Raw genomic sequence first — 15284 nt, 5'->3', positions numbered from 1 at the left:
TCTTGCTATGATTTTATTTCACTGTTTCACTCTTATAACTTTCTCTTAGAATTTACAACGAAGAAGCTTAATTAATGATTAAAATCTTGAAATTTTAAAAAATAAAATGAAAACATTTCCTTAATCATGAATCGTGCTATGACACGTGAATCTATGTCTTTCAACTGCGCACAAGGTTTGGTTCTAAGTAATGGTAGAGGAAAAGAAGCTTCCATCAGACAACATCCTTCTCTGTAATTATCAAATCTGTCAGTAAAATTGGAAATGGTTCTTACAGTCAAGGACTACAACCTGGACGAAGTGGTCTAACCTGTGTATTCAATCTACTGCCGCCCTAGCTAGTGAGAACATCTTATCATGTCGCTCTCTCAGACATATCTCTTTCTCTTAACTCTTAGCCACCTCGCTCTCACTGTGAGTATATTTCTATAAATGTTTTTCTATCTCACTGACACAATCAAATATTCTTCGCCTATTTCAATTTGAATATAGAATATTCTCCCTTTAGCTCCTTACAATTTTCTTCATTACTATTAAGATAACCTCTAGAGCTCTAGAAAATCAAGAAAGCCTATATTTCCCTCAAGATGATTTTTATTAACTATCTTCTGATTTAAAAAGATTAACAAATAATAAAAAAAAAAAATATGCCGCAATAAAACCATAAAAGGTGACAACTTTAAATATTGATGTCATGTTCTTTAAAATCCTTTCTGCAGGCTAATTGCCCATGTCATATATAACTTTTAATATCTTAAATCTAAAACTTTTCGACACAAATAATCTTCTCTTTTTCCACTTACAAACATCATTTATCAGATAAAGTTATATTGATGAGTAAAACTCATCAAACTTTTTACTCAGCAATATAACTATCTTACCCACAGTATAATTTATTTATTACTCACATTTATATTTATATAAATAATAATGTTATCAATCTACTAATATCTTATTCCATAGTTATTAATGAACTAGTTTATATTTTCATTTCAATGTAATGTATATTTTCAAATTTGTTAGTCTACTATTTATTTTTTCTTTGATAAAAAATAATAGTTGTTATCTCTTTTTGTTTTTATAACACTGATGAAGACCTGAAAATCAGGTCAAAACGTCGACACTCTCTTATCTCTTGTTTATTTGTGTTTTTTCTGCTGACTGTTCCTCCCCCCCCCCCGACTATATATTATATATCTACGGTCAACTATCTTCACTTTAATATGAATTGTATTAGTGCTATAAATGTAGCTAAAGTAAAATTATCTAGTCCTCGTCATGTCTGAAATAGTTTTAAAAAAAAAAATCGTAGTATTTAAAATTTTAGCCATAGAGAAATTATGTTACAAAAGTTGTTGTTGGAAGAGCACATTTTAATGAAATTAAATCATTTATATCGTCGGTACTATGCCAAACTTTAAGTTAAAAAAATTAGAGAAAATTGTGTTATAATTATGTTTCCATATTTAAGGAAGTTAACAATTTCTAATTTTAATATACGGAAATTGGTCATTTTGTGTTCTTAATTAGTTCTAAGATAGATCATTTTTTGGATTGCCATGAGAATACTCCGTTAAAATGTAATAGTACCCAAGAAAGCAAAACTTGCAGATACACCAGTCTTAACAATAATCGTATCAAATTATAGTAGTAAGCAGAACAGAAAGAAATAATATTGTAGAATACTTTTACGTCAAGAGTCCATAGGCAGTAATATTCGTTCCTGCCCTTCGTTGCCATTTTTGCAATGTTTCCTACTGAAGTAGATATCAAGTAAAAATTTTTACAAAGAAAATAAATATGGAAATGGTTCTTACAGTCAAGGACTACAACCAGGAAGAAGTGGTCTAACCTGTGTATTCAATCTACTGCCGTCTATTTACGAAAATCTGTTATAATTTAATCGCACATATTTCTTAATTTTTCCAAATAGTTATTCTCGTTACTCTTAATAATATTAATATGCCTGTTCTCTATGTCCTTAAATTAAAAAAAAAATTCATACTTAAAATTTAATTTACTATTTCTATTAATTGTACAATTGAATAGTTTTCTTATTATTGCTTCATTTAAAGAAAACCTAGACTGAGAGGACTAACTGAATAAATGAAGAAAAATATTTATGGCCATTAAAAAAACTGATTTTTGCACATACAAAAATTTAGAAATACAATCTTATTAAAATAAATAAAAAGAGCTTGTTTATAATAGTTGATTTACATAAAAATAATGTTTAATAATACCTGCCATTACTGTATATCTGGGAATTACTGGTAGCTTGAAGATATGTTGAATATTCCTCTCAGGGCCCTGTTTCATAATGACTCCTCTATGTGCCTCTGCCATTCGGCTCGGTTTTGGGCTGCTGCATTTCCAATTTCGGACTCCAAGCAGGGCCCTGTTCCTTAATGAAAGCTAATAGTATTAGTTCATAGTACAAGTGTGGTACTACAACTACACCACTAGTGTGGTAATAATACTAATACTTATTTTTTTTATGATAGGGATGACTATTCCTAGACATTACAGGAATTAAAAAATACTAAAGTACAAGTAACTATTGTACAAATCTATGTAATTGAATTAAGATAAAGCTATAAGACTAATAGTATTAGTTTGTGCTTTATTATGAAACAGGGCTCAGGTCTCGTGCGTCTTGTACCACGCCATCCATCCACCGGAGTTTTTCCAGGAAATGTAATTTTTAAAAAAGGAAATATGAGGCCATGGAAAAAAAATAATAAGGGAATAAGGAAAATAGAAGCTAAAGTGGAAGAAGCTATACTTTGAAGACTTTTTTTTTTATTGCTTCTTCATTACCATGAGAAAGGAAGCTTTGTACTCATGCAGGAACTAGAAAACATTTAGATCTACAGAATTAAACATTCCCATCTTAGGTTTTAGACACCACCGCACGAATTTGTGTTTGTGTATCAGTCAGTTTTCAAATACTTTTTCTTGAGTACACCCTTCCGAATGATAATAATTATTTTAAGCTGATGACGATTATATAATAATGTAATTAAGATTTTTAAAAAAGGACGAGTGTACCAACCCAAAATATTAATTTGAAAATGGAGGGAAACTGATTACTGTATATTAATATGTGTTTCAACTACCTAATCAAAGAAATTTAATTAACATTTATATTAAATGTTCAAGTGATTAACTTGAGCATTAAAACAGGATCCTTCCAAAGATACATTTTTTAAAAATCAAACATTTTACAACTAGAAATTATTGAAAGATCGCTGATTGACTGTGTGTATTTTAATGAATGGAATATGGTCCGGCTGCAGTAAAAAAAAAAAAAAAAACTAAAATAGTGACAACTATGTTAATGAGCCAACGTTTCGCCCCACGTTGCAGGGCTAAAAAAGATACAAACACTTAACTAAGTAAATGGAAAATTACAAGGGTATACGATGAAATGTAAAAATAAATAAGGAAAATAAAAGAAAACTGAAATAGTAACAGATAAAAAGAAGAAATTACAAACTAAGAGATGAAAAGGGGGATAAGAATGAAATCAAGAAAAAAAAAAAGGAAGAAAAGGAAGAGTGAACTGTTTGTGTTGATAGGAGTGAAGATGGCAGTTAAGTACTTCACATTTGCAGTAACAGCACTAGATTTTGTTTTATTTTTTCGCACATTTCAATTATCCTTCCTAAAAAATTAGAAACATTGACCGGATTTGCATATACTTTTTTGTTTAATGTACCCCAAACAAAAAAAAGACAGTGCAGACAGACCTTGAGAGTGTGACAATCACAAATCCAGTGCCGTACGGTCACTGTTCTTGGAGATGGATGCCAGGCAATGCCAAGTCTTAATTTGTTTGTTATAATATACTTTAATTATGTATTAAATTAGTATATTAAAAGGCATGAAACCCGCAACACCCACCCTCCGTGGTAGCCTTACTTTTCTCACCATTAAAACAGACACTTATAGGGATTACAAGTATTTCAAGATAGCAAAACAAAAAATATTAGAAGGCAATCCTTCGGGACGAATCCGCCCCATTAAAACCCCCAGGGAACGACTCTTCTCTATCAATTTCGAATTATTTGCTTAAAACGGGAGGAGGAGACTTAAGATAGTTAAATCGAGCAATATTTAAATAGCGCCTAAAATTGGAAAACGGTGTGAATTAAAATTATTAATAATTTAAAATAATTAAATGATTTAGATACATTTAATATCATTGGTGAAGTAGTTAAAACGCATATTAATTGAGTTATCATAACCTAAATAATTCATAAGAAAGAGCAAAAAAGCTTGAAAATAACATATATAATAGTCAAGTAACATAAAATTAATTATTGAACTAAAATATGTAGTTATATAAGTCAAAGGGGTGACAAAACTGATAATAATAAGAATATACCATGCAGGAAAAAATAAATAAGGAAAAAAGTAAATTGAAGATAAGAGAACTCACCAACTGTAGTTGATAATTCCTTAATGTGCAAGTTATACAGAACTCTCATTAAATAATTAATTTAAAAATAATAATTGAAAATAATAACATTATTCAAATAATTAATTATTGAACTAAAATATGTAGTTATATAAGCCAAAGGGTGACAAAACTGATAATAATATTTAAGAATATATAGATATAATTTCATTAATGACTAAATAATTATTGGATGATTAAGTAATCATAGAATTAGAAATTGAATAACAGATTTAAATGTTTGGTTACGTACAGAAATTTAAGTATTTATTAAAGATGAGAATATGAAAAGAATATGATACAAAGAATACTAATATAGTGTAATGGGCACATCCTCAACATTTATTTACAACCTGGAACACTAAAATTCCAACAAAAAATTTTAATTTTTTTGTTACTATACAAATTTGTATTTAGGCTTTCTCCATGTGCGAATAATGAATATGAATTTGCCCATGCTAAATATACAGCAGATTAAAAAATAATGTAACAAAGACTTGTATCGGATGAGAGATCGGGCACGCTCGGACGTCTTCGATTTTTCAGTCTCTAACCCGCTGTCTCTATTAATGCATATTTTATAACTGTTAATAACACATAATGGTTAATCATTTAAAATAAATAAAATTAAAGCTACTTTAGACGTAGATGTTTTGAAAATTCGGCATTTAAGCTTTCTTAAACTATTTGAATAAAACCTATATCTATATAAAACCTAAACCTATAACTATTTGATAAAACCTAGCTGTTATAAAAAAACTATAGAGCATTGGTTCCCAAACTTTTTTGTCCTACCGCTCCCTTTCCAGGAAAAATATTAATTGGCACCTCCTGGGAATCATTTATTTTTTAAATTTTAATAGCAATTAATAGAAAATATATATGTATTAAAGTTTTTAACTTTTTCGTCACCACACCACGGAAGAAATGTGCAGAAGCATGGCATGAAGAAAAGAGGAAGGGTTATAGCTCTGCAGTGGATACCAGGCCATGTTGGTAAGATGCTAAGGAGGAAGCTGACAAGTTGGCTAAGCTCGGTTGTGCAGAGAACCAGACTGTTCCAGCACTTTCCTACAGAACAGTAAAATCAATGATAAGCTCTTATTGTAAGGACAGAACAAACGCTAGACACAAAGTTCAAGCGGAAAGAAAGAAGTGGGAGAGCCTACTGCATAAGGATAAACGAATCCCCGGCAATCTTAGCAGAGCTGAAAGAGTGGCCTGTTTTCGGCTAGTAACAGGACCTGCTCCAAAAACACCTCTATTGAATTGACATCGTACATTCCCCGAAATGTCCTCTATGCAACATGAGAGACATGGATGGAGACCATCTTTTGGCGTGTGTTGGTCTAGATCTTCAGCAGGATACGGACCAACTAAGAAGAAAAGTAAAGTTGTATTGGGCTGCGAGAGGGAAAATGGCGTAATAGCCCACTTCTTATGGCATAGAAAAAAATATATTTTTCGCAAAATACAACAAAGAAAGGTGTAAATTAGAAACATTGAACGTGGAAATCATGAAACTATTTATTGAACTCAAAATAGAATGTAATACAAAAAAAGTTAAAAAATTTGAAATCATCTTATTGCATCTTAAAGCAACCAATTTAGTAATCCTCGGCTTTATTTTCGTCAGCAGTAATATTATTGACCTTGTAGGTATTCATCACAATGCACCTGTGGTTTTCAAGTATATGTTCAAGAAAAATTCCTCTGCAAATTATTAGTTTCCAGTTCATCAATTTGTGTTATGGCTGTCAGATAATCTTCAAAATTGTTCAGTTCTATACAACACCAGCTGGTATTGGCCAATAAGAGCCCTATTGTTATAATACAAGAGCCCAAGACGGGAAAAAGGCGGTTATTTCACCCCAATTTTTTATTACTTTAATAAAAACTATGCTTAGTTACTAGTCAAAATCGATCTGCCAAGTATTGAGAGGGGAAATATAAAATGGTGGCTGTTTTAAAACATTTAAACAATTTAATTTTTCATTCGGAGCTCTACATCTTTAAAACTGCCCACAACACCAGGAAACCTAAGAGAAGAACATTTAAAGTAGAGTAAATTTGCTAACGTAACTCTAATATCTATCTACGTTCAATAGTTCTCGAGGTAGAGCTTTATAAAAAGCAACATTTCATAAAAATGTACTAATAGATTAGTAGCCAGTGAATTTATTTTGTGAAATCTTTATTTCAAGAAGCATTTGACGAACAAGTGTCTATTAGCACTCAAATTAAAGGTTATTTAATGGACTATAAAGTAGTTTATTACGTTCATCTTCTTAGGAGTAGTAGTTTTTATGATATTTGCTAAATTGATTTATAATTGTTCGGACAAATTTTGATGTGCAAACATTATATTCGTATGCAATTATCATAAAAACTACTACCTTATGAAGATACGTGTAAAAAACTACTTCATAGTAAATTAAATAACCTTTATTTTTAGTGCTGGGAGACATATGTGCGTCTTATGCTTCCAAAGATACATTTTTCAAAAATCAAACATTTTACAACTAGAAGTTACTGGAAGATCGCTGATTGATTGTGTGTATTTTAATGAATGGAATATGGTCCGGGTGCAGTAAAAAAAAAACCTCAAATAGTGACAACTATTTTAATGAGCCAACGTTTCGCCCCACGTTGCAGGGCTTCGTCTGGGCTAAAAAAGATCCAAACACTTAACATAAAAAAAAAAGTAAATGGAAAATTACAAGGGTATACGATGAAACGTAAAAATAAAAGAAAACGGAAATAGTAACAGATAAAAAGAAGAAATATAAAAGAAATTACAAACTGAGAGATGAAAAGGGGGATAACAATAAAATCAAGAAAAAAAAAGGAAGAAAATGAACGAGACAGAATTTATATATGTTTTAATAGAAGGCTAAGTCAGAGTGAACAGTTTGTGTTGATAGGAGTGAGGTTGGCAGTTAAGTACTTTATATTTGAATAATTTTAAAAGAAACACTGAAGAAAATATTAAACTGAGGTAAACAATAAATGATAATAAATAATAATGTACATAATAGAGGGGTAGAAGAAATATGTAACAAAAAAAAAATTAAAATGTATACGGATAGAAAACAAAGAAGAAATAAAGTATATAAAATAGGATACAATATATATAAATGATACTGAAAGATAATATACCAAATGAATAGGGATACAGAGGTATCTAAATTATATAATAGAAAAATTAATAATAAAGTAATAAGTAATTAATGTAAGTATACTTAGGCTGGTAACATATGGATATAAATTAAAAATAAGATACATAAATATAAAAGAAAAAGGAAGGATAGTAGCTATAAAATATGATTAAATTAAGTATGGGGTGAGAAATTCTCATCAAATGTTACCAATTTTAAATTTAAATTATTTGAATAATTTTTTTTTTAACGTTTCAAGACAGTCACCAATTTTTATTCCCCCTCCTATACTTTGCAGACTCATCAATTTTCACTAGTAATTATAAAAAATGTTCATTAAAGTAATCAAAAAAAGGGTTAAATTATAGCCTTTTTTTCTTCCTGGCTCTTGTACTATTAGACATAGTTTCAATCCTCTTCCTTTACCATTCCCTCTTCATATTTATGCACAATTTAATTACATTTCTCCTGCTTGCAAGGTATTCTTTTTTCCTGCCTTTGGTATATCTTTACAAAATTACCGGCCTATCATTATTTGTATTTGTAAATATTTAAACTGTTGCAAGTTCCTCTTCGAACCATTCACTATTTCTTTTGGGAATCTTTTCTCGTAGTACTTGATCACCGGACTCTTTAATAATTTCCCTTAACTACTCTATTTCTATCCATCATCATTTGGTACAACAAAGTATTTTTATTGTTACTTTTTAATAACAATGTTATTTAAATCTTCATTTATTCAGCTTTTGGCTATGGGTGTACAATTATAATTTTTAAACAATTCTTGTTTAAACTACAAAAATAAATTAAACTTAAAAGCATCATGCAGTATTAAATTTTCGAGGGTGTTGCTTCCAATCTCAGAGAAATTCGTTTAGATATTTGATTAGCAGATTTATTGCCAAAAAAATTATAAATTCATTGTTTTCTATTCATTTCAGTTTTATATTTTTCAGGTGAGGAATGATATAAAAGAACTATCCGATTCGGGGATAAAGCCGTTCCCTCATGTCAACCCAAATAATACGGAAGATAAGAAATTAGATGATACACCACTGCACATTGCTTTGAGAAATGGTAACCTCAGCGAGATTACCACACATCTTCATGGCTGTACCAATGTTAATATTAAAGGATCTGGTGGTGTTACACCTTTACATTTGGCTGTTACAAAGGGCTACGAATCTATTGTGAAACTGCTGTTGTCAAAAAATGCAGAGGTAAACATGAGAGATGCTTCCCATGAAACACCATTATATCAGGCAGTTTCTAATAATAACTCCATTATAGCTAAGATACTGATCGATCATGGTGCTAATGTTAACATAAAAGAATTTTATGATAATACACCTTTACATATCGCTGCTGGAAATGGCTACGGATCTATAGTGAAGTTACTACTATCAAAGAATGCAAGTGCAAGCGTAAGAAACAGGGTCGGTGACACACCATTGCATGAGGCAGCATACAGTGGCAATCCCAGCGTATTTAAAGATATTCTTGAGCACGCTACAGATGTTAATATTAAGGGATATGAGGGTTGTACACCGTTACATATCGCTGCTCAAAGTGGTTATGAGCCTATCGTGAATTTACTACTATCCAACAATGCAAATGTAAATGTAAAAGACGACAATTATGATGCTCCTTTGCATCTTGCAGTTTATAGTAATGACTCGAATATTGCCAAGGTGCTTCTGGACCACGGTGCTGATGTCAATATGAAAGGATATAACGGTTATACACCTTTGCATATAGCTGCTGAGGAGGGCTACGAATCTATCTTGAATCTGCTGTTGTCGAAAAATGCATGGGTGAACGTGAGAGTTCCTTTCGTTAAAACTCCCATACATCTTGCTTTGCACAGTAATCACTCAAGTATTGTTAAAATACTTATAGACCACGGTGCCGATGTTAATTTTAAAGAACGTTTTCTTGGCAAACCTTTACGCATCGCTGCCATGGAGGGAAATGAATTTATTATGAATTCAATATCGTACATAAATGACACTGTATACATAAGTGACAGTGCCAATAGCAAACACATACATCTTCCAGATTATTATTATAACAAAGCCAATATTGCAAAGAAACTAATCGACAACAGCAATGCCGTTAATATTCAGCGATCTCCTGATGAAACAATGCTGCATATCGCTGATAAAATACGCTACAAATCACATTTTCATCGGAGAAGATCTTTTAAACCTGATAGTTTAATTCATCTTGCACTTTATTATAACAACCCTAATATTGCTAAGACAATTATTGACCATGGTGCTGATGTTAATGTTAAAGGTTCATATGACCTTACACCGTTACATATCGCTGCTTTGAAGGGCTACGAATCTATCGTGGTCTTACTTTTGTCCAAAAATGCTAGTGTAAATGTAAGAGACGAAAACAATGACGCTCCAATACATGAGGCAGCATTCAGTGGAAATTTCAATGTATTTAGAATTCTTCTCGATCACTCGTCTGACGTTAATATTAAGGGATCTTATGGTCGTACACTTTTACACTACGCTGCTAGGAAGGGCCACGAAGCTATCGTGAATATATTGTTGTCTAAAAATGCGAGTGTAAATATAAGAGATGATAACCATGACACTCCAATACATATTGCTCTTTATTACAACAATCCTAATATTGCCAAGATAATTATTGACTACGGTGCTGATGTTCATATTACAGGAAATCTTAACAGAACAATGCTACACCTCGCTGCAAAAAAAGGCTACGAGTCTATTGTGAATCTGCTGCTGTCAAAAAATGTGAATATAAACATAAAAGACGATGTGAATGAAACTGCAATATTCGGTGCGATATTCGGGGGGAATCTGAACGTGTTAAATACTCTTCTGGCATATCCTACTGACGTTAATGCTATAGGGCTTTTTGGTCGTACGCCTTTAGATATTGCAGCGCAGGAGGACAACGAATCTATTTTAAATCTACTGTTGTCGAAAAACGCTAGTGTAAAAACAAGGGATGATTTCAATAATACACCAATACATACGGCAGTTTTTAATAATAACTCCAATATTGTTAAGGTACTTATTGAACACGGTGCTGATGTAAATGTAAAAGGATATAATGGACGTACACCATTACATTTCGCTGCTGAGAAGGGCTACGAGTCTATTGGACGCCTGCTATTGTGCAAAAATGCCAATATAAACCTGAGAGATAATCAAAATAACACTCCATTACATTTAGCACTAAAAGAAGGCTACCTCAGTATTTCTAAGATTCTTCTCGACCATGGATCTGATATAAATATTAAAGGATATAAGGATCTGACACCGCTACATGTCGCTGTTGATAAGGGCTTCGAATCGGTAGTGAATTTACTGTTGTTGAATAATGCTAGTGCTGATCCCAAGAATCAGATTGGCATCACTCCATTGTATTTAGCAGTTATCCAAAAGAATTTCAACATTACTAAAATTCTCCTTCAATACGAAGTTAACGTCAATAATCAAAGGAATGATGGAACGACACCTTTAATGGTTGCTGCATCGAATGGCGATGAAGCAATTATAAATCTCCTTCTTTCGAGAAATGCTTCTTTAGAAATCAGGAATAAGGTTGGCAATGCGGCAATACACTTTGCAGCGCTCGGTGGACATGTTACAGCGATTAAAATGCTCCTTGAGCACGGAGCAGATGCTAATAGTAAGGGAGAATATGGTAAAACAGCTCTAAACTTTGTAATTTGGAAGGACCAAGGATATTCAATGAAATCGATCAATAATGAGTTTAAAAATACAGGAATCGCAGTTGAGAAATCGATGAAAGAATACACTATTACTGAAAATGCTCCCTTGGAAAATGAAATAGTTGTTGCAATGAAGACTCTTGTGGAACACGGGGCCAATGTAAATTCTCAGAATTTCCTTGAGCAAACAGTGCTACATGAAGCTGCAGCTATAGGCTATGTGCGAGTTGTTGGATATCTGCTATCCAACAATGCTAGCTGCAGTATCGAAGATTATGTTTGCTTCACCCCTCTGCAATGGGCTGCAAATAATGGAAATATTGATGTGATAAAGACATTGTTAAATTACGGTGATAACGTCAATAGAAAAGGGTGTAATGATGTCACCGCTTTACACCTTGCAGTCAGAAGAAATGATCTTGAACTAATTAAATTTCTTTTATCTAAGAATGCTGTTACAAATGTGATGAGTGAAGACGGGAGAACGCCTTTAGATTTAGCTCTTAATTCTTTTTCTAAAGAAATAATTGAACTACTCCTTACACATGGGGCGAAACTGGAAGATAATTCTGTCTTAGGATCGAAAATCCTCTTCGATGCAGTTTCATATGAGTTTGCAGAAATCGTTAAACTTCTGTTGGATAAGAGTGAAAATTTAGACTCCATTCCTACCACCATTCTGAATTATGCCATCGGGAAGAGGTTTTCAGAAGGAATTGATCTACTAATCTCTCACGGAGCAAACATTGTGCAGAAAGATATTCATGGCAACTATCCCCTCACTTCAGCCGTTATGTCGGGCAGTTCTGATACCGTTAAATCTATTTTAAAAACAGCAGCCATTAGAATCGATAAAAAGAATTTATCAATATTTCTAGACGCAGAAAGTGACATAAAGCTCCTTATACCCGAGAAAATCATCATTGAAATGAATAATGTGGCAGCCCTACACGTCGCTTCTTACAACGGTTTTAAGGATATAGTCGAACTTTTGATATTATACGGTGCTTCATTGGATGTTAGAGATGAACGGGGGTATTCACCACTCCATTATGCCTGTGAGAACGGCCGAGCAGAAATTGTGAAATTGCTTTTGGATTCTGGAAGCAATAAAATTACTGTTGATATTAACGGCACAACTCCCCTACACATCGCCTGCAGGAAAGGTCTGTTTGAAATTGCCGAATCATTACTTTCCGATCCACCAACTGCTATTAATCAAGCTGATAATAGTGGATACACACCACTTCATTTTGCTGCTAAGAGCAGATCACTGGAAACAGTGAAGTTGTTACTGAATCATGGTGCTAATAAAGAAGCAAAGACTATTGATTTCAAAACTCCACTGCATATAGCTACTATAGAGGGTGATTACGCAATATCGAAAATATTACTGAACACAGGAGCAGACAGAGATGCTGCTGATGTCGATGGTATGACACCACTACATTTTGCTGCAAAAGAAAGAGATATGAGTATGCTTAGTGTGATCGGTAACTCTGGAGCTTTCGTTAACAGTAGAAATATAAATGGTAGCACACCACTTCACCTAGCTTGCGGAAGGAGCTCGCGAAAACCAGTGTATGATCTGAATGCACAAGAGATACAACGTACAATTGTCGGACAGCTTGTATTTTTCGGCGCAAATATCGATGCAAGGGATTTCAACGAAAGGACTCCTTTACATATTGCCTCTAGAGACAATGGCTCGAGGATTATATACAGACTTCTAAATCATCAAGCAGACCCATCAAGTAGGGACGTGTTGCTGAACCAACCTCTTCATTATGCCGCGTTGTATGGTAATTATGAAGTAGTACTCTTGTTACTTCGCAATGGAACTGATATGAGTCAAAGTATATCTGTTAATATTGCCCACGAAACGCCATTGTACTTAGCATCCAGAGAAGGGCACACTAAAGTTGTAGCATTGCTCTTACAGATTGGAGTCGAAAGTTTTCAGCCTGACGTCAAGGGAAGGACTGCTTTGCACCTCAGTGCTGCCAAAGGTCACTTAGGAGTAGTGAAACTTCTTCGTCAAGCCCTTTTAAATAAAGAAAAGGAAGATAAGTGGGGCTTTACAGCATTAAACTATGCTGCTTCTTGGAAAGGGCATCAAGAAGTTATAGGATATCTTTCGACCAGCCAACTAAATATTACATTATCATATTATTTCAACAAATCTAATCCTTTCCAACGAAATTTAGTGAACCAAAAATTTATTATGATAAAAAAATTACCTGGTTTCAAATTGGGAATACCCTATTTTTTTAAGTTGGACACTGAAAATATCAAGTACATAAATTGACTGAATGAAAACGATATAATTTAATTTAGATTAAAATTTTTAAACATTTTGTTAACAAGTAATTTTCAATTACCTAATTACTTACCATAAAATTCCAATATATGGGGATTAATCTTTGGGGAGTGGGGCATGTTGTCATGACCTTCAACATATAAACTTTTAAATAAACATTAAATATGTTTTTTTTTCAGTTTTCTATTGTGAACATAATGCAATACAATTATATTGGTTGTTAATGAAGTATGAGGATATCTAGAACATTATATTTTTGCATAGGAAAACAAGAATAGTGAATGAAATTTGATAAATTTGTATAAGACCTTGTCTTCAACTATGAGCCAAATCCTAGGACAAATTTTTTTTTAAATCTTAGATTTACAGAATAATGGAAAATTTTTCTTATTTTAGGTATACTGCTACATCTAGGTATTTTCAATATTATGCTAACCAAACTAGCACCAAACTATCATCAAACTTTAGTGCAAGCAAATCCTTTTATACCATATCTCATATTTCTTCCTATTGAATCCTTAGCTATCCCTTTCTATATGCATTCACCATTGGCTTGTTATCTCTATCATTTCTTTCAATTACTGCCAATATTGGGCGGTTGGGATCATATTATTGATATATCATGCCACCTTCCTATACCTGAAATTTTTTCTTGTTTTTTTGTCATATAAAAATATTTGTAAACAATAATTAACTTTCAATTTCATTTTATTTATTTCTATTATTGTTTGATAGAAAACGTCGATGGTAAATTATTCTGAGTGAGACATTGGGGAATGTTACATTAATGAATGTTTTCATGAATTCTATCACTAAGCATAAATAGGTATGGCAACACCTGCCTCCGCTTGAAAATTTTTCAAAAAGACATACCAAACCTCCTTCCTCTTTTGAATAAGAACTCCTTTGATTAGCTATGCTATTGACACCAATCATTTAAGGCTGGATATAAAAAAGTATATGCATATTAATTTATATTTATATTTATTATTTTGTTATTGTTATTCCTATTTAATGAATTTCATATATTTTCTTTTAAATTTTCTAGAAATAATTCATTTAGTCTTATTGATATCAATTCATTTAGTCTTATTAACTTATTCCATTTTTCCTTTTTTTAAATCGATAAAAATCCTACTTTTATATTCATAAAGGTTGTTTAGTTTAATATTTTTGTATGTCTATTCATAGTGAATTTATTATTATTTTTTTAATATGTATACATATGCAAAAATCACACTAAGATTCATATCGCACTAGTATTTCTAAAGTGACACAACTCAAAAATCGGTGTTTTTGAGTTATGACTATGAAAGAAATTGGTAAATATATCTTTATGAATCATCAAAACTGTATCAACCTAGCTTCAGAGCTTGTCCGCCAGAGGGCACTTGTGTCACTCTTGCTGCCTTAATGCTGGAGGGGGAATCTCCATAGCCAAGAGTGTCACATTATCAGTTAGTCTTGAATTTTGAGTTGTGTCACTTTAGAAATACTAGTGCGATATATTGTCATTAATGTTAACCACTTTGCTTTGGAAAATCTGTGTATAATAAAAAATAAAGATGAATTAAATAAAACATGTATTTGCACTTTGTTATTATTATTATTTTGTGTTGGACC

At 32.2% G+C, this 15284-nt stretch overlaps 1 protein-coding gene across 1 annotated transcript; it reads left to right on the top strand.

The window, feature by feature from the left end:
• Positions 1-290: 290 nt before the first annotated feature.
• LOC106686951 (serine/threonine-protein phosphatase 6 regulatory ankyrin repeat subunit B) lies at positions 291-15253 on the top strand. The gene is made up of 2 exons (XM_014430573.3): positions 291-414; positions 8577-15253. The coding sequence occupies exons 1-2, from the start codon at positions 358-360 to the stop codon at positions 13647-13649; spliced, it is 5130 nt and encodes a 1709-aa protein (XP_014286059.1). The 5' UTR covers positions 291-357; the 3' UTR covers positions 13650-15253.
• The last annotated feature ends 31 nt before the right edge of the window (positions 15254-15284 follow it).

This window comes from Halyomorpha halys, unplaced genomic scaffold (genome assembly GCF_000696795.3).
Source record: "Halyomorpha halys isolate HHAL.00 unplaced genomic scaffold, Hhal_1.1 Scaffold899.1, whole genome shotgun sequence".
Taxonomy (NCBI): Eukaryota; Metazoa; Arthropoda; class Insecta; order Hemiptera; family Pentatomidae; genus Halyomorpha; species Halyomorpha halys.
This window is presented reverse-complemented; position numbering and strand designations above follow the sequence as displayed.